Here is a 20321-nt window from a genome sequence, read left to right on the forward strand (position 1 = left end):
TCGAACTGAATAATTCAAAGGCGCAGTCCATGTGAGTCGTGTGGTGCTGGTAGCAGTAATTACACATAGGACCCCTCACGAAGCTGTCATTTTGTTCGGCCCACCTCAGACGCCACACCAAAACCCGGCATTTCCTCTGCAGCTTGTTTTATGGTCGTACAAAACGTCAGGATTTGGACGACGCAAAACCTAGTAAACCAACCAGTTATTTCTTTTTGGAAACTGAATAAAAAAGTTATTTGCTACTTCAATGTTTACGTTTGAAAAACACAAAAAAAGAGGTCAACGATAAGTGATCCTTTTACAGCTCATTGCGGTCTTCCCCGTTTTGACTACTTGCGGCCGTCGGGCCGCTCACAAAAGACACTCGGCCAACACTAGCACTTGTCTAGTGGTGTACGGAAGGGTTTTCTTGTTGTGTCGAGCACTCTCTCCGTTTTTCCATACTGTTTTTCACTCTCTATTTATGCATCTTTCTTTGCGTCTTGTACGTTCATCAAATTCCGACTTAATCTCTTGGGACCATATATTCTGATTCGCTATTTGGCATAACTTGCTGCCTTTTTCTTTTGCCTTTTCTTGTCATTTTTATTTTTTATTGCCCACCCCCATTTTACGCCTCCCACCATTTATGGTCTCTTTCCATCAGTTATTTCGAAATTAGTTCTATTCCTTTCTTTCGTCTTTTTTTATTTCACCTCCTTTTCACATATATGCAAATTTTTTCAATATCGTGTCATTTATTTACGGGGGTGGAGGATGGTCGATAACTTTTGATTAACAAGAGTGTTTATTTACAGGATTTCTCTCGAAATGATTTGAATGCAGTCAATGGCTCAACAAGATGAAGGTTTGAGCGATGAAAACGTACACGTTAAAGAATTAAAACGAGTGAGTTTTTTTCATATTCCAATTTATGCATATTTTTTTAAACTATTCAAAAAAGCGGCTGACGAAAACACCACCTTTGCTAAATGATGAAACTTTCAATGTTTCAGTTATTCAACTCATGTAATTCTGATAGAAATGGATTACTGGATAAAGACGGATTGCTGATACTCTGTGAAAAACTAAATTTATCCATTTTCGCTGGTAGTATCATCGACCGAGTTCTTTGCAATGACCATTCCATCAATTTTAACGTAAGTTTCTCACTTTTTTAGTTTCACCGACTACTAACAGTATACTTTCAGCAATTTAAAGACCGATTTTTATTATTCCTACCGGAAATCATCGATTTGGCGTCCGGAAACCAAGACGAACTGCTGATTGCTGCATACAAATCCAGTTCTTCGCTTGGCATTAAAGACACGCAACGGTACGTAATTGTTTTGCCATTAGATTGATGAGCGATCTATATTATTTTTTTTCTTTCTGCAGACTGACACGTTATGACGTCCACACAATATGCGAGTCAACTTCCGAGTTGGATCTTCTTTCCCTTGGAGATGTTAATGGAATATTCGACAAAATTGCAATATCCGGAAAAGTATCGTTGAATGATTTTGTGTCACAGTACAGAGCTCGACAGAAAATGTCTGAAGAAGTGAGAATAGTATTGAAAAGTTTATTTTACAGATTACTTTTCAGATTCATTTTATTGCGGATTCCTATCGGATATCAAGCATCAACTTGTTCGAGACTCTTGATGTAAATAACTCTGGGTGAGTATAGTTTTCAATTCGAGAAGATGCCAAGCAATAAGATTCCAAAGAAAGAGAAGAATAAGATGAATAATTAATATCTTTTCAGGGAGGCAGATCATTCGGCCGTCATTGAATATTTAACAACTTCCGGATTGAAGCTCGAAGAAGCGATCTCTTTGTTGAAGGTACTACACTTGATTTCATGCTCCTCTGATTCTATTGTTTTCAGGAATTCGGTCAACCAACTTCTGCAATGATTAGTCTTGTTGGGCTCGGCAACTACCTTGAGACCACTTTGTCCCATTTGCTCAATAACTCTTCAGTTTCCGCTAGAGCTGCATTTTTCTGCATGAAATCATTACTCGAGAATTATAGGTATGTTTTGATCAAATTGTCCTATGACAGGTCGTTATCAATTTTTCTGTTTTTTAGATGTACAGTTAGAGAGTTCGAAATGCGATGCGAACACATGCAAAAACAAATACATATTGCCAATCAACGACGAACAATGCTCATCGAAGAATTAGATCAGAACCAGCAAAGCATTGAAGCGAGTTATAATAACCGATTGAAGTGAGTTTCAATTCTTGTTTGCCGTTTTTTAATTAAAGATCTCTTATCAATTTTCTGTTATCTACAGAGAGATGGAAGAAAGATGTCGAGGCAGAATTGCGGCGATGGAAGAAAAGTTTCGGATGGAGAGGCAGGAGATGCAAAAGGAAATCGAGGCCGTAAGTGGCATTTATAAAAAGATTAATTATAAATATTATTTGTTTCAGATTGAGAAAGATCTTTCATTAGTTCGACATAATGAAACATCGCTGAAAAACAAGCTGCAGCTGGTAGAAAGACATAACAAGCGGATAACAACAGAATTGGAAGACCAGACAGAGGCGGTTAATGTTTTAGAACAAGAAAATAGGGAGCTACGAGCAGAATTAAGGAAGAAACAGCAGTTTAGAGTGTCGGAGGATAATGCGAAGATAATGGCTTGGAAACAGAAAGTGGAGTTGATGGTTGCACATAACAAGGTTTGTATTTTTGTACAAAGCTTCAAACAAACAATACAATTTCAGAGGTTACGAGAAAAACTACGCGACATTTCCAAAAACTCAAAATGCGATCTCTCCTCTGAGTCATATATTCAATGGACTCCGCCATTTCGCAGTCAGGTATCGTTTTTCCCGTGATGGTGAAAAACACAAGTTATTAATTTCAGCTACTTCTAATTCGGAAACGTCGAGTGCAGAAAGGGGACACATTATCTGAAATGGATAGCGAACCTGAATCAATTTTCTACCGGCGGAGGAGGAAACGGTTACATAAAAAACGGGAACGAATGCGCAGATATGAGAATATTCATAACATACAATCGGGTTCAAATCGTTAGTTTCAAACGTGACGTATTCTAAAAAAATGCATGTTTTCAGGAATAAACGAAGACGGAAACCTAACAGCATTTAGTGAAAACAGTAGGAAGTCATTGTGAGTTGTGAAGGCGTATATGAAAAAGAATAATGGCTTTAAATTTAGATTATCACCAAGGAATCGAGGGATGCTCACATCATTGAATGACAATGAGCAGAACATGTCAAGTGATCGGTTACTCATCAATCGTGCAAAAGTAAGTTTTTATTCTGAATGGTGCCAACTACAAATTACGGTTTCTTCTTCAGTCATTACTCGAAAAGTAGGTTGAGGCAAGTCCAAAAAGTAGAAATTGTTGGTCCGCTTGTTGTTATTGTTTGAGAATCGTACAGTGAATCTAGTTAACTTTGCTTTCCAATCCGCACCCCATTTGCAGAATAGATCTATCTTCAAATTTTCGCTTTTTTCTCATTCATTTTGTTTTGCGTTGAGTTCCATTATTTTTGGGTTTTCTGATTAGAAGAGATTCTCATTAATGCTAATATATATGATTTTGCACTGATATTTCCCACTTACAGAATACGGACCGAACAAAGAAGTCCACAACCGCATTTGACGAATTACCACATGTAAATGACTACGAGGTGCAAATAAAGGTATTTTCAAAAACGTCTAGACTTTGTTTAACTCGTTCTAGTTAAGATGCTCAATTCTTCTATAGCTGCTCAAAAACAAATGTACGAAGGGCAGATACTGAATCTGACCAGAAAACTATCTCAGATTCAAAATGCGGAAGAATCGTCATCCCGGTTGTATTCTCTTTTTGACAGATACAGGTAATGAAATTTAGTTGCAGTGTTTCAAAATATTTGAAATGAAGAATGATTTAGGTCAAACGACTCCGATTCAAAATCACCTCGACCCATGGGCATGGAGAAAAATGGTTCAGCCAATCGGATGTCCTCGAATGTATGCGCTCGATGTGTGAAAGTGGAACCAAAAGTCAACGAATTGAACGTTATTGTTGGAGGATCTGTGAAAAACACTATTGAAGATCCATTGCCAACAATAATGAATCATGTAAGTCTTCCTTCCTACTATTTCGAAAGTAACAGTGTATGCAAATGTAGATTCCAGAGAATGCTCGAAACTGTAATTCCGAGCCACGATTTCAGAAATGACTGAGATAAAGAAACTTTGCCTCACACATAGTTAACGCCTTTCTCTCTATTTATCTCTAAAATCGCAGTTGAAGGAAAATTGTGTTTGAGTTCCAACGGTTTTTTGACAAAAACGAGTTCTCATCTCATAACCACCCTGAAAAACAAAATATATACTCAACCTTCATTCATATTTCAGGATCACCTCCATACTGAAATCGGCCGTTTAAAAGCTCGTCTAACATCAGCCAGATGCAAAGTAGCCGAAATAGTTGCAGTCATGGCCTTACCTCTATCAACATCGCGTCACCATCTAATGCCATCCAGTGACTTCCAGTCATCCAAGTCGCAACCATTTTCTATACGGTACTATCATCGGAGATGAACATTGAGTCACCTATTTTCTTACAGAAGCCAACGATCATTTGCCGATCTTCGCGAACGAACGCCATTATCCGAAAAGTCTGAATCATCCCGTGATCTTGTAATCGACCCGTCCCAGTTTAACTCTTCAAGCATTTTTACAAAACAACTCTGATGACCCCGTGGTTTTTATCCCGACTCTTTCGATCCATGCCTTTTCCTCACTTTGTTACTTTCCGTTCACACTTTCTTTCATATAAAATCACGAACATGCATTTAATGATTTTTCCCAGTTTCTCATTCAATTTACTTTAGCTATTAGTTCTCCTGATGGGGTTTTTCTGAGGGTAGTATCGAGCTTTGTTGTATAAACGCGACTTTTTCACACGACATCATTATAGGTTTAATTTTATCATTTCAATCATTTCCAGTCTTTTCAATTCCCATTTGTGTTCTTGTTCCGCTACAAGAACTGTCAAAATCTCCGAGTTCCTGTAAATGTGTGTTCAGCAATTCTAGTCAAGTGTCTTTCATCCTCAAAACAATAAATTTTCCGAATTCTTTGTTTTATTCTCCCCATTTTGTTTTTTTTTGGGATGCTGGCGCACGACATAAAAATTGAAGCATGTAGGTTTCCAAGGTGATCTGAATTTCCAAAAGAAGGAATGAAAAATGGAAAATCTGAGGAAATTGACTTTCTCTATTCGCATCATATTGATTTTGAATTCTGCCCAAATCAATTAAAATTGTATGGTGAGTTTCATAATTGTCTGGGACTCTTTAACGAAGGATAACGTATTGGTTTGATCTGAATATCTTGATAATCTTTTTTCTTAAAGTATTCAAGACATAACGTCATCTCAGTATTCAAATTTTATGTACAATCATTAGGCAATATGCCCACTCTCTTTTTTTATGGAAAGTTTAATGGCCGAGTTCTAGCGGATACTGTACCTATAATGCTTTGTAATTGGAGCTCATTTTGAGTTTTCCCCTCGAAAAATGCGTAGGCTTTTTCTGCAAAACTCTTACTCTTCTCGATGAATCCAAGACAGCATCTCATCTATCTAAACGGCAGTTCATTCTGTTTGACCCCTATTCCAAAAGTGAGAAATGACGTGGTTCATACAATTCATGCTTCCCAATTTCCGGAGCATTCCAATCTCCGCAGCTCCCCTTTTTTCTCATTTTTCATTGCGTTCCCTCTTATTTTCTGTTCTCGTCAATCAAGGAGCAGTCAGTCTTTTCGACGAGCCTAGAAAATACAAAATAAATTGGGAAAAAAGAAAAGCAGGCGGTTTCATCCGTTTTGTATCGTAATCCTCCACTTAACGACATTTCGACCTAACGAAGACAACGTGTAAATGAGCTTGGACTGCTCATTGAGTAGGCGTCACAAGTCACTGTAATGTCTTCATCGGTTTCGTTGCTCAGAATCCGTTTTCTACGCAGAACAGGGGGCAGAGGAAGAGAGGAACGATGGGATAATGACATCTTGTTATTGGAATGTGTACGGAAACAAATGCGATTTTGAAAACCAAGACGCATTACGCGTTGAGAAAAGATGCTTCAAAATTCATCATCGACGCGAACCAGAGGCTGGGGCAGATGTGCATCATATTGAATGATGGATTGTATCTGTAGGCAGGCGTGTACATTCATGTTCTTATTCACTCCTTTTCCTTTCTCTCTCTCCGGTTCCCTTAAACGACAATGACACTGTTTGTGTCAAGAATTTGGTATCACATCCTTTATGTCCACCAAGACCATCTGTCATAAAGCGACGCGGGTTTCGCAGGAGGGGAAATGGGCCAGTTGCTCATCGCGCGGCACCACTTTGACTCCTCCTTCCTTCGCAGGATCTCAAGGATACATTCTGGTTTCTGGTACCTTATTCTGTGATACTATATAATTTTTGCTCAGTTTTGATAATGCTCTTAGAGTAGTATAGTTTCACTTTTATCGATGTTGTATCAATCATAGCCATTGCTGAACAAAATATCCCCTGGCATTTCACGTATTTCATCAAACAACACCTTCAGAAGCTTCCCACATGACTGTTTCAATATAGTTTTATCAATAACATGTTTGTTCATATTTCGTCCCACATTCTCTCCTATTAAAAAACTTTGTCGGCGGAAAAAAAGAGAATCATGAACTAAGCATTCAATAAGCTTCAGTAGGAACTTTGCACATGTTGAGATGCACAATCAACTCAAATTAGGTACCAATACATATTTTTTTAGCGCAAAAAATACAACTTTTTTAAATATGGCCAATATCTTTCCAATTAGGAAAAGGTCTCTAGACTTTTTGTTACTTGCTCCATATAGAACTCCGTGATTTTTTAAAAGCAAAGCAAAATGTGCTGAAATTAGCAACTTCGAGTAAATAGGATTCCGATAATGTTGTAGGATGTATGTAAATAAATAGATTTCAGAAATTCTCTAAACTAGGTATTCAGTCGTGCCGCTTAGTAATTTTCAGTAAAGACTCTTCCGATCTAAAAACCTCGGGACGGTTCTAACATTTAATTTCCTTTCCTTTAGTTCTTATTTTTCTATTTCCGCATTTTTCATATCTCGAAAGACTGATGACTTGTCTCCGTGGATACCGTAGCTATAGGATTTATGGTCCATCTCCATTGGCTTTTTTCCATTTTCTTTTCTTCACTCGCATTCATTTCTTTTTTGGTTGATGTTTCCCGGCTCCCATTCCTGACTTCTCTGCTCATCCCGCACTCTTTCATTCACTCAACCACTCATTCTTTGCCACGTCCCAAGCCACGCCCACTTCAGAAGTCCCCACACTTTTCTCCATTTTGCGAGCTTTCATTCGAACCCTTTTCTCTCACTCTACCAATGCATTCTTTTTAAGTGAAGTGAGGTATCATGACGTTGTCTCAACCATCAACCCGCACTGTCGTTTTGATCATTGTTATTCTGGCTGCTCTTACCTGTACCCTCTTCAGTGTTGTCTGTCTAGGACATGATGCTACAGTTGCTGCTTTAACAAGTAAGTAACCTAAGGATTAATTTAACAAATGAAGAACAGAGTTTAAAGTTTCAGTCACTGCAATCCTGCTCTCTGGAGTAGGTATTCTAATGCTAACTTTCTTCATCACGGACAAGAAGTCATCTCGACAACCAGCTGTGATTCTGAACACCGTTCGTTCAAACCCACACGATTTGTTTCAACTCACAGACCGACCACCTCTTCCTTCCTGTAAGTTAGGGTTTCATAAAATTCAAAGTTTCTTATTTCGATTGCACTGTCTATCCCGGAAAAAGAAAAAGAAGAAACTGCTCGCTAATTAGGGGTTCCTCTTCATTCTCTCAGTGCTTTCCCAAGCGGAAACGTCGTCTTTGAAAGATAATCGGGGTAAAGAAACGAGAACCGACGGATGAGTGATTGTAAAATTGCACACTGAAAGACAGTAATTCCATCTTTTATGTCACAATACACGCGTTCGAACATCTGTCTTTTCCTCTAACCGCGTAAAGCGCCTTTCACAGGCAGCTCCTGTTCTAAGACATTCTTTTGTCGGTAAGAACGGTTGACGTCACATACAAAATTCTGAATATTAGATTGGATCATGAGACGAGTCGCTGCCGGTCTAAATGGGTTGAGCTGGTGAAGAGAGTGGCGCGTGCAGAAACTGCGGAGACGTTAAAGGGGATTGATGGTTTTTCATTTAAATGGGCTCTAGCAGAAAACGAGTTGAGCAAGTCAATTTAAGAAATCTGAAAGGCACTTGAAGAAATATTATTTACTTGTAATGATTAGTACCGTATTGGATAGACTGGTTACCCATCTTCCTTATTTATTCTACCGATTTCTTACCACATGGTCTTGGTTTATGGGGTCACCAAGTGGCAACATTTCATGTTCACATCTGTTCCCATAAAAACCGTACTATTTGCATGGGTGCCCATCTTCGCGCGCGCGGACTAAACAGTGCGCTCATCCCGACCTTGACAGAATAAGGGACATCTGCTCCCATCATTGGCTATATAATGATCACTCTCCCGGCATTATAGTAAGCACAAGTGTTTGCTGCGAGGGAAGACGAATAAAACAATGGACATCTTGCACGAAACCTGCCTGACACCCGTCTGTTACTCTAGCAATTACTTAGGGTTTACTCGGGTTTAATAAGTGAACTAAGTGGATTAATTATATTTTGTTTTATTAGAATAGACGGATGGCAGGGTATTGAAAATAACAATGATGAGAAAGATCGAATGACTGTCATGAAGGGTTGTATTTCAGATCCACCAACCTTCATCCCACCGTTTCCGATACCACCACCACAAATCGTTCTTCCGGATAGCACAGTGCTTATCCAACCACCACCAGCAACGAACCCACCAACCTACGATGAAAGCGCGGACATTGAGGACCGTAGAATCACTGAGTAATAATTATTTGGAAAAAATGAGTCATTTAATCATAATAGTTACAGTAACTCCAACGCACCACCAGCTTACAACCTGACCAATTTTGTTTCGGATAACAACATTGCCAGCTTCTCGCCTCCTCCTTACTACAGCCCGCCGAGCCCTTTTTTTGGGACATCAGTTCAAACAACTACGATGTACCTCTCCGCCGAAGAAATTTCTGATTCTCCAGTCCCAACTTCTCCAATCAACCCCCTTCGTTCGAACACAATTCGAGCACCATCCCCCGTTCGTCGTCATCCTGCGAGGAAGCCTCGTCGTCAATCTCCACGTCAACCGAAACCACAGCAAACAGCAGTTGTTATTGAAGATGAACAATCTGGAGCTTCCACTAGCACCGCCGTCCCAAAAACTCCAACTCGGTGAGAAATAAGACTCTTTGGAAACGTTCATTATAATATTACTTATTTCAGCACTCCCCTTCCTCAAATGTTCATCGACTGTTCGAAAGCCGAACCGACCCTTTTCACAATCAACGGTGAAGAGTCTATCATCTAATTATCAACTTGCCCAAATATCCACGTTTTAGGCGGATTGTGGGACAAATGATGGATAACCATCTCCTTCATCTCTCAACTTTCTTCTCTTCTCAAAATGTCTTCTGATCTCACTCCTGCTTTGTATTTATTGCATACAGGTTCGCCTGCCAACTAAGTTATTACCGTCCGTCCGTAGTTTGCTTGTCATTCGCTCCCAACCCGTGAAAAAAATTGTAGTTTTCTCCATATTTTTCCTTCCCGATTTCTTCTCTCCCGTTGCAACCGATATTGAGTTTGCAAATAAAGTTGAAAAATGTTATGACAAGTGTTTATTGAACTGTAATGGTGAATCAAGAGAGAAGAAGTAATCATAAAATAATCAGAAAAATGGTGACAAAGTTTACAGCTCAAAAACTGAAGAAGGTATCCATCCGATAGTGTTATCCGATTTACGGCACAATGCAAATTCTCGTTCCATGTGAAGAATCTGCAACATTGACGTTATCAAATGTTAGAGTTAAGGCGCTAAGGTTCTTAAGAGACAACAAAACGCACCTCAACTTGCTCCATTGCATGAATACTGGCCTCTTCATCTCTTCTTTTTTCGTAATTGTGACGGGCACGGGCACTGATTGAGCGGAAGTATGGTTCTGGTTCAGGTTGCTCTTCGATACGAAATATATTACGACTGAAACAACATATTTACTGGAAATCATATTATTTCAACGTTCTAAAACGTTTTATGATGGAAAACTTTCACCACGGAAGAAATATCATTCCACTTTTTTCAATGGTTCTATCGTAAACATTCTGCTACAATTGCATAGAACAAAGCACAACGTTATCAGAAATCAATTGATGAAATTTTATTGCTAGAAATATCAAATGCTGAGTTTTTCTTTTCTCCAGGTGCGAAGTCTACATTCATTCCGAACTGAAAATTTGCGATCAGTTTCATCATCACACAATCTACAAAATTTACAAAATTTACAGTTTTACGGCGTCATAAAATATTCAATTTTCAAACTTTGATGATTGTTTAACAACTCGCTTTTTGTTACTATCTTGAGAGAGATTGTTTTCAACACTTATCAGACCACCCTTTTTGAAGATTCTATTGTAAGAGGACTAGAGAAGGAAGTTGTTTTAACTTTTGATCTAAGGAATTCTCGTGCTAAACGAATAGTTAAAGATAAGTTATCATAAGAAAACTGAACCGGAACAAGATGACAAAAAAGTTTTTTTTAAAATTGTTGTAACTAAGGGTACGCGAATACCAAAAAGTGATGCATGGTAGTTCCTGTTACAAAACTGTAAACAATGTGAACGAAACAATATAAATAAAAAAGGCACCTCTTCTAAACATGTGTTCGTCTTGATCACAATTTCTGTCTAAATTAAATTTTACTTACACGTCTGGCCTTATCTTCCCACTTCCAGAATTCGAATGTTGTTGTCCCCCGTTTCTAGGTTGTTCCCATGAGTGATGCCTGAAAGAATAAACAGGAAGTGATGAGCATGCACGTCAATTTGCATTGTTTCTACAAGAGATTATAGGTTCTGAGTCGCCACCGCAAGTTTGTTTTTTGTCTCCTTCCACCCACCCGGTAGGCAGATTACGCACGTGAAACATGATAGTTTTTGTTAGTCCAGAATAAAGTGGAATTACTGTCTGAATTCCTATTAATCTAACGGAAGGAATGTTTGATTGACATATCATTAACCGTACCCAGAATCCTGTTTCTCTGCTTCCAACTGTTTTCTCATAATTTGGCATATTTCACAATCCTCGATTCCCCGGTCTCCACGAAGAGTATCAAACTTTTTGTGATTTTCCAAATGACGCAAGAAGGCCTTGTTTTGATCAGAAGCCACAGGAGCTGCTGTAAAAAAGTGTTCTGTTTTCGCGCCTTTACTTTTTTGTGATAATGAAATGTGTTGATGATTTACTGTCAAACTGATGAGTTTGCTCTAAAAAAGTGTCAACAACTGTAATCGGAACAACTCAACAATTCATTTACGAAAATGTCAATTGTGCCAGTTAGACAAAATACCCATCTCTCACAAGCTACCTTATGATGATAGCACTCATGATTGATAGAGTTAGAGAAAAAATTAGACGCCAGACTGACGGCAAATCCTTATCATGAAAATTCACAATTTTACGGCCACTCAAACATGGAATTTTGAGCGAAGAAAAAAGAAAAAATTTTAGAGTCGAGCAAACTCCATTGTCTTCTAGGCGTTTTATCTAACTAGAAGAGCGCAGTGCAAAATAAAGGTCCAAAAACCAAATTAGACGTACCAGAAAGTTCAAAACTCTGATTTACAAAGTTGGGTGTGGCCATTCCTGGAAGAACAGGGACACCGATTTGTTTGATGTGTTCTTTGGTGGACATGTGACGCTCTTCTTCATTACGATCTTCCATATATGAATGCTGCTTAATCTGAAATTAATTAGATGCTACGGTGTCAAACATTTCAGTTTTATGCTTTACATGGATTTCATAAGACTGTGTTGCCTTCATTTTGTCAATATAGACATTTTAAAATAGAACGAAAAACATCATACTCATAGTGTGTTTACGATAAAAGTTGTTCTAATTCAAACATGTATTCCTCTCAAACAACTGTTCGAAAACATTTACCTAATTTTTGAAGCTCAAAAACGTTTCTTTTAAGTTCTGGGAAATGATTTACCTCTGGATAGTTAAAGTTTTCATCAGGAAGTTTTGAGGCGGGTTGACGATTCAAGTTGGTGGGTCTTTGGAAACTTGGTTGCTTTTGTACTGGTTGTGAGACTTCTATGGGGATTGTGATTGGTGGTAGTTGTACTTCAATTTCTCTGAATTCCGGAACGTTCGGTGGTGCAAAATCCAATCCAATATTATTCAGAGATGGTCTATTCTTCTGCTTGTGATTCTTCAGAGTATAATCCGGAGTTGGAATATAAGGGTTTCTATGTCGGTCGTTGAAGTCATAATCGGGAACTGGGACGTGAAAACGTGACATGATCAAGTGGTAGGAAAGTCGAATGAAATGAATGAACAAAGCAATGAGGCGCCGAGCCTCGTTTTTTTGTTGTGCTCTTTACCGTCTCTCCGTTTTTGCCGTTTTCCCTGTTTGCTCTTGTTTCAGGGGGCGCGTCCAGCGTTTTCTCGTTTTTCCTACATCATACTGTTATCTATCATGTGTCCTTGAAAGATAACCAAATTTTTTCAAAGGGTGTGAAGGTAACGGATGATGAGCTCATCATTAATGATGGACGTGATTCCATTATTCATAACTTGAGAGGAAATGTCAAGATAGCAGGGTTATCATCAAAATAATGACACTAAATTTCAGAGAAGTTCATGTCTGGTTATTGCGTAATTTGAAGGTGACGTGCATTCTGTTCGCCAGTAATCATTATTGAAATCACAAATTAAACACAGACTGGAAAATATCAAGGACGATTTTTTGAAAGAAGTATATTACAAGGAGGAAGAAAACTCAAGAAGAGAATTGAACAGTTTTTCAAACATTCATGTATTCATAGTTTCAAAACCTTGTTTCAAATTTTTTTTTGAAAAACTAATTTGAATCTTATTTGAGTTTTTATGACATTTTTCAACTGTATCATAATACAGTGAAAGGTAGAACATAGAATAAAGTGGATTGAATTCTGTGTTCGAAAAACATTGTTATGTTATTTTTAATTTTCAGTTCTTTCTATTCTCTACAACTTTTCAAAGCAATTAATTAATTTACATTCATCCGGATCCAACTGGCACATTTCACTCCAACATTTACCCGCTGTCTCCGTGCGGTCATACCAAATGGCCACCGCCCGCATTGTTATCTACGACCAACAGCCTAGAGGGACTCGCTGCTTCCGTGGCGCAATAGGCAGCGCGTTCGGCTGTTAACCGAAAGGTTGGTGGTTCGAGCCCACCCGGGAGCGAAACTTTTTTGAATTATTTGAGCAATTAGTTATCCAAAAGCGATATTAGAATTAAAATTATAGTTTTTTTTTCTCGCAAAGCAGACGTTAGAAAATTTGTAAGCTCTTCCTCGAGGTTCATTTCTTCAATTTTTCTCTTCTTCATAACTTGAACCTATTCAAACACACGCCCTCCTCAGAGTTAATTTTGGAAATTGTATGATGGTGAAAACTGAGATTGATCGTCAAAAGCCATTTTTAATGAAACACACGTTGTAAACTTATAGTTTCTATTTAAATTCACCGTCTTCATATCAGTTTGAAACATTGCCGTTTTTGCAAACTGAAAACATCCAGAAGGTTTATTTAACCTTTTATTAAACTTTATTTTGCCATGTAACATTGTTAATGATTTGCACTTGGCATTTATCATTTTTATTGATAGCGCGCATTTTGTATTAATAACAGCAGCTGAAAATTCAATATTTGTGATGATTGTGAACTCAAGGTAACCAATACTTGAAGTCTGTTCAATATGAAGTAAAACAAAATCACTTTATTTCATGACAAAGAAATTTTTGACCTATGTCATAAAGCACAATAAAATACTTGATTATTTAAAGTTTTTCTGAAACCACGAATGTTTCTCAAGACTATTGAAAATGTATTCAATGATTATGGTTTTTTAATTACATATTAATTATAGTTCATAAGAAAGTTTGAATTATTATAATGACCTGCAAATCACTCTATCGCGACAGGACATTTGGTTCAAGTCACAGTTTGTAAAACTTCTTTTCCAGTAGAAAAAGCCATGCCATGTTTTCATCATGTTTGACCTGCACTCAGACACAAATATGTCTCTTAAACATTCTTCACATTACTCACTCGCTTGACTTTACAGATTCAAAATGAATAAGGAAACACACGAAATACTCAGAAATTAAGAGTGATTTTTATTATTTCGAAGAATTTCGATCACCATGAAAGATTTTAATGAGTTTTGTGTGTTTGAATGATTTTAGATGGATTTCAATGGTATTTATGTAATAAAATTTCAGCTTGATGAAACAAAATCGACCTATTAATCGACATATTAATTTCTAAAATCAAATTGTCTTTATTCCATTCATTCCACGTTGCTCTTTTTTAACTGGCTGAACCCAAGCAGAGTTCTTATTTCTCATTCAGATTTCAATCCGTTTTCACGGCAAAAGCATATGGTGGAAAAGAATCCTCAGGAAAATAATTATACCTGCAGCTGTTTCCCATTATTATCGTATAGGCAATCCACGACTTTACATTCAAAGGCCAGCATAGGGAGCGGTAAATAACTCATTGGAAAGATGGAGTGTGATGTCGGTTATTCTTCATAAGATCATCTAAGATAGATGACTGGGGAAGAACACGTCGTATATTCCATTCAAACTGTCCATCACAGAAGAATTATGAAGACTGTCACATTACCACATGGACGCATTTGTATCCAACACCTGTCATTAAATCCAATAAGACCTGGAATGTCTACATTTGATCTTATCTCCACGATTACTTTCTTAAAATACATGAGATAATCTAACACATGGGGAACATAAAAAAGATCTAAATAAGAGACATAAAACAATGAATCTTATTGATTTTAGAGATGACGTTCCCATTTTCTTTCTGAACTTCCGAGACACCGTACTTGTTGTCTATTTTTTGTATGCTTTGGATTCTTCTAGGCCCCGGCCAATGAAATATAAAACATTCTCTATATGACTCAAACAATGTGGGAATTAAATTTAAGAAGACATTTTAAGAAAATAATCTAAAACAAGCCATTAGCAACCTATACCATGGTTTTTGGGCCCTGATTCCTGGTTACATTAGTACGGTAGGTGCTCAGAGGTCAAAAATAATATTCTTTGTGTTTTTTCTTGAAATCTAGAATTTTCATCATAATTTATGCACAATTAGTATATACTCTTCAAGAGTTATTAGATCTGAATAGGTTTTCCTCCTGAGTTCTCGTCAAAAACCAAAGTTTTTTAAATGAAATTTTGACAATAAATCCAAAAAGTAGACTTTTATTTGAAAACCGCTACGAGAATACTTTGAGATTGAAATTTTTTATGAAATTTTAAATTCTTTACGTATATCGTAATATTGTAAAATGCTGAACATTTTTTGTTGTGGTACTTTTTCTAAACTGACAATTAAAAAAATCATGTCCAATCAACACAAATTTCATTTTGCACCGCTTATTAAAAAAACGTTTCTTTTTTTCAACTTCCACAAAGGTTCAACTTTTAAATGTTGTCTGCTAAGAAGTTGACTCTCGCTCTGTAATTATCTTCAAGGTTCAGATCTCCATTTCTCTTGCTGACACCCAAAACCAGCGCATCCAATTTCCCGAATGCAGTGGGCAGTTGTTCGATGACACGTCTAAACCCAGCAAACGTTTTCTTTCTTTTTCTTATTGATCTGCTCTTCTATTCTCATTTTAAGTCGTCGCTTTTCCGTTTTCGAGGCGCAGAGAACCGCTTGAAAGAGCGCGAGATGTTGGAAATAGTATTGTGAAAGAAGCAGAGCAGAAAACGGGCAACGTGTACTTCTGCAGTCGTATCGCATCGTGCTGGGAGAGAGTGAAAGAGAGAAAAGGGAAAAGAAAGAAAGGAAAATGGGAGGTACATGAAAGACAAGGCAGAATGGAGAGACCACACACATTATCTCTCCGGGGAAGAGAGAGGGTCGTTTCGTTTTGGCAGTTGTTCCCTCCGGCCGGGCTGGTGGTCGGTCGTCTCTCGAATATTCGGAACAACCCAATGTAAATGTAAGTTTCTTTCGGTTTCTTTCTTCAGAGAATAAGTCTTAGTTTTCAGATTGTCTTCATCATCATCATCATAATTTCATATTTAATCTCGTCATGCTCTACTCCCTTCTTCCCCGTGTAAATATTGTATAGGTGAGTCATAATTTGTTCATTTGTTTGGACGTTGTAACAATTAAGATATTTTTCAGAACCTGGTACGATAGACTGCTTACTGAATAGCGGTATTTCGTTCAACAGGATGCTTTTTTTTGAATTCTGGTTTTCGATTTTTGGTTTTTCGGATTGGCAGGTCTTCCTGGTGAAGCTCGCTAGGAAGAAAAAAGTAAGTTAGTCAGGTTAACAATGTCTCTTTAACAATTTTTCATTTTATAGAAATGGACGTCGACTACGCCACCACTCCCCAATAATCCCACATGGAGTTAGTTAGTTAGTTAGGTTTTTTAAAGTTTATTTTTATTGTAGTTTTAATTTTTTAGTCAACATACGACGTATCTATCCTTTTAGTTTAGTTTTAGTTTTCCTGTTTAAAATACTTTGTATTGTAGGTTTATAGGTTTTAATTAGTTTAGTCAACACAACCGCATATCTTTATTTTAGTAGTTTTTATATTTTAATCAACAAGCCGCGCATCTATTCTCTTAGTTTATTATTTTTATTTAGTTTTCCTGTATATAAGTCATTATACCGTATATCTAGCCTAGTTTTTTTGTAGAGTAATAGAACCACATATAGCTTTTAGTGTAGTTTTTTATTTGTATATATTGTAAATTAAGGTTTTTATCAACCTCATTTCAGCGTATCTGTGCATATTAGTTGTTTTTTAGTTGTTAGATTTTTTGCGTGTAGTTCCCTTTTGCTAGAACCTCATTTAGTGTTTTTGTTTCATTTTTTAGTTGTTATTTTTGTATGTAATTTACTTTACCTAATATAACCGACATTTCTTTAATAAATTTTTATAAATAAAAAAACCCTGTTCCTGTTTGTATTGCTTCCAACTTTTGAAGTTGATGAAAGGATGTGTCCTTATAAAATACTTCCATTTTACAGGTTTTTCAGATTTTCAAATGTTTCAAAAGACGATGAGCTGTGAGAACATTCTCGAAACATATCAGAATGAAGTTTATCGATCGCACTTGGACGCATATATCGAATTTAGAAACACAAGAAAACACAAGCAAAAAGTTGGAGCTTTGGAAACAGAAAATACAGACATTTACAGAATAAACTGGGTATCTGAATATTTTAGAGTCATCTATTTGGGCATTTGCCAACTGCTCTGGATTAAGATACGACACTCTTCACACTTCAACACATCAATATTGCTTTTTCAAAGAAGTGGTTGGCACTGATTTCTACGTTTTGGAACATTTTGGGAAATTACGGATCTGTCAAGCTCTACAACGCAATCAGCCTTGCCTGCAGTCATTCATCTAATGCTACATGCAGAACTCTTGGAAGTTGGCAAAATGGGGAATATTGAAAACAGGGGAGAGGGAACAATTCTAAAAATAGAGTGAATTTTTAAAAAGACTCATACTTGTGAAAGAAATCTACTGACAAAAGATGATAAACTGAAGTTGATGATTTCACAACGACATCTGAAAATCATTTTCCAAACGGACTTTCAGAAACAGGGGAAAGTGAACAAGCTAACGTCGGAACAACAAACTGTTGGGAAATGTGGTCATACTATATTGTTGTCACTTTAAAACTGCTCGAAGAAAATTTGTCATCATTTGAATTTTTTCAAATGAAACTCACATATGACCAGTTTCTTACTAAAAGTATAAATTCCAAGATAGACGACTATTTACCGTTCAGATTCAAGACAATGATGATGATACTACACTGTATCCTACTATTACCTCATGTTCTTTCAAAAGACGGTATAACAATCCGGACCACTATAAATGTTACCGTGGTGACCTACTTCATAAAACAAAAAGGGGAGAGAGACCGAACGAGTGCGAGAGACGCAGACGGAGAAGGGACCATCTTGTACGGCAGGCGGTCGGCGCGCACTGTTTGATTATCGATTTCCGCCTGGTGGACAGTTGGTGTTCCCATTCACCCACTCTCGTTGTTTTTCCGGTTTTACAAGCTCATTTCGCTACTTCGAATTACTTAATTGTCATTTATTTTTATTTTTTACAATCTAATTGTATTTTCAGTGTCAGTGTTTCTTACTGGCACAACGTCACCAATTCATGCATATCGCAGTTGCCCAACACTCCAAAAGTGTGACAATGGACGTTTAGTGAGTTTTTTCACAAATTTGATTGAGAAAATCTAACGTTTTCAGCTTTCTTCTTACAATCCGCGTTCATTCGGCTAACTCTGAAGGCTGTGGTGCTCAAATTGAGAAATTATTCCGTGAGTTTGAGAAAAATGTTGAACGATGACCGACAAATGGGTTAAATTGTAAAATTAAACCCCGGATTTTCGGTAGTTCGAAAAAAGAAGTCTGTCGAAATTTTTTCAAATTCGATCACCTTTTACACGAAAACGACGAAAAAGTATTTTTTTGAAAGAAACAAGAACATCGATGCTAGATAGTCCGAAATCTATATGGAATTTGCTGGAACGACGATATTTTTAATAAAATTCTGCAGTTTTTTTTTAATCGGAAAAGCTTGGGCTGGTGAAATTTAGAAAGAAAAATTCATAAAAATAGAACAAAACTCAAACAAAAACAGTTGTTTCAGTCCGCCCCAATCTATTCGGAAGGAAATGCTCCACAAAACAAGTATTTATTGGCAACGGGAATACAACAAGTAGACAAACCTTTTTAAGGATAACGACAATCAGCTTCTTGTAATTTGGCTGGCGCAGTTTCGAATAAACGAGAACAGTAATGAGAAGTTGACACATAGACTGTTCTGGACCTGATTTTGCAATGATGTGCGATGATTAGTCTCTGGGACTAGAAGACCATGAATTTATTAGAAGACCGCTCAATACAGAGAATCCGTACAACGAACTCTGCAAATTTTTCACTGGTTTCTATGTTGGTTCGAGTATTGCCCAAACTCCACAGGCAACAGTTAGGACTCAACCAAATTTCGAAGCACACCGACCTCAAGCACATATTTTGCAGATTAATTCAAATGAAGCTGTGAGTTTATCATGAGTTTTCTAACAAAGTAAGTATTGTTATTTTCCAGTTTTTTCGTCCTGAGGAAGTTTCGGATTGGCACATCTTCACAACACACGAATCCACTGTAATGGAACCGATGAGTACTGGAATTACGATGCAATCATCACAATTTGACATGTTCCAGACGGCTGAATCAGTTTTCCGTCATCTTGAGGTATGTATTTTATTCTCAAAAAAACATTGAGAACAAACAACTTTTAGCCTCAGCGCTGGTGGACTTCAGTTACCTACTCGGTTGACTCGAATACCTGGAAACGATGCATTGTGACGCATTGCAAGAACTCACAATCATTGATCTCGAATTTATGTGCACACAATCTGAGAATATCACTGCTAGTGGGTAGAACGATGCATTAGGTCACAAAAATCTAATTGGAGGTAAGCAACTAGAGAAAGACAACAGGTTTTTTAGAATTCCGTTACTTCCAGAATTTTCTTCATCTTCACACTTGGACTCACGTCTTAACTCCGTAACAGATGACATCGCAATTACAAAAACAAACTTGACAAGAAAAACTTCAAAAAATCGAGATCGACGGATGGATAACGATGGATTTTGAGCTTAGTTCTGTAATTTTTGTTGATGATTTTTGTAATATTTGTTGGAGGGTTTTTTTTGTTAATGGAACTCAAACGTTCAAAGTGATAGTACTTTCAAAATGCTCTTTAAGCATGCGATATGACTATTTTTGATGGGTTAATTTCTTTGACTTTACTTATCATTTCAAAACTACAGCTTCCGAATCATAGTATATTTCTACAATTTGCGTGATTATGGCTTGTGCGTGAATTGAATGATAACGTGATGTTTTCTAAAGCTGTTTTTCAAGCTTGAAACACGAATTTTTATTATTTATCTATAAATTTTGTTGACTCCCGTTTTTAAACCTTTTTTTTGAAAAATGAATGCAACGCTGGAACAGGAGATGGTAAGTTGTGACACTGTCACTG

At 37.2% G+C, this 20321-nt stretch overlaps 4 protein-coding genes across 4 annotated transcripts; 3 read left to right on the forward strand and 1 right to left on the reverse strand.

Annotated features, from left to right (window-relative positions):
* Positions 1–831: 831 nt before the first annotated feature.
* GCK72_023823 (uncharacterized protein) lies at positions 832–4712 on the forward strand (the record flags this gene model as incomplete). The annotated part of the gene is made up of 19 exons (XM_003109473.2): positions 832–891; positions 999–1142; positions 1194–1318; positions 1381–1546; positions 1591–1664; positions 1753–1831; positions 1876–2021; positions 2079–2219; positions 2287–2377; positions 2426–2677; positions 2723–2818; positions 2866–3031; positions 3077–3131; positions 3180–3270; positions 3593–3670; positions 3717–3850; positions 3905–4094; positions 4374–4540; positions 4586–4712. 19 exons carry the CDS (start codon positions 832–834, stop codon positions 4710–4712), a joined length of 2382 nt encoding a protein of 793 aa, XP_003109521.2.
* Positions 4713–7428: 2716 nt separating this feature from the next.
* On the forward strand, positions 7429–9495 carry GCK72_023824 (uncharacterized protein; the record flags this gene model as incomplete). Its single annotated transcript, XM_003109754.2, has 5 exons — positions 7429–7552; positions 7607–7762; positions 8810–8954; positions 9003–9359; positions 9411–9495. The coding sequence occupies 5 exons, from the start codon at positions 7429–7431 to the stop codon at positions 9493–9495; spliced, it is 867 nt and encodes a 288-aa protein (XP_003109802.2).
* Positions 9496–9876: 381 nt separating this feature from the next.
* Positions 9877–12488, reverse strand: GCK72_023825 (uncharacterized protein; the record flags this gene model as incomplete). Its single annotated transcript, XM_003109502.2, has 6 exons — positions 9877–9963; positions 10032–10164; positions 10889–10966; positions 11206–11359; positions 11782–11923; positions 12177–12488. The coding sequence occupies 6 exons, from the start codon at positions 12486–12488 to the stop codon at positions 9877–9879; spliced, it is 906 nt and encodes a 301-aa protein (XP_003109550.2).
* A 5932-nt stretch (positions 12489–18420) lies between these two features.
* GCK72_023826 (uncharacterized protein) lies at positions 18421–19727 on the forward strand (the record flags this gene model as incomplete). Its single annotated transcript, XM_053735574.1, has 5 exons — positions 18421–18470; positions 18516–18586; positions 19177–19328; positions 19378–19524; positions 19572–19727. The coding sequence occupies 5 exons, from the start codon at positions 18421–18423 to the stop codon at positions 19725–19727; spliced, it is 576 nt and encodes a 191-aa protein (XP_053579140.1).
* Positions 19728–20321: the final 594 nt, after the last annotated feature.

This window comes from Caenorhabditis remanei, chromosome X (assembly GCF_010183535.1).
Source record: "Caenorhabditis remanei strain PX506 chromosome X, whole genome shotgun sequence".
NCBI classification, from domain to species: Eukaryota; Metazoa; Nematoda; class Chromadorea; order Rhabditida; family Rhabditidae; genus Caenorhabditis; species Caenorhabditis remanei.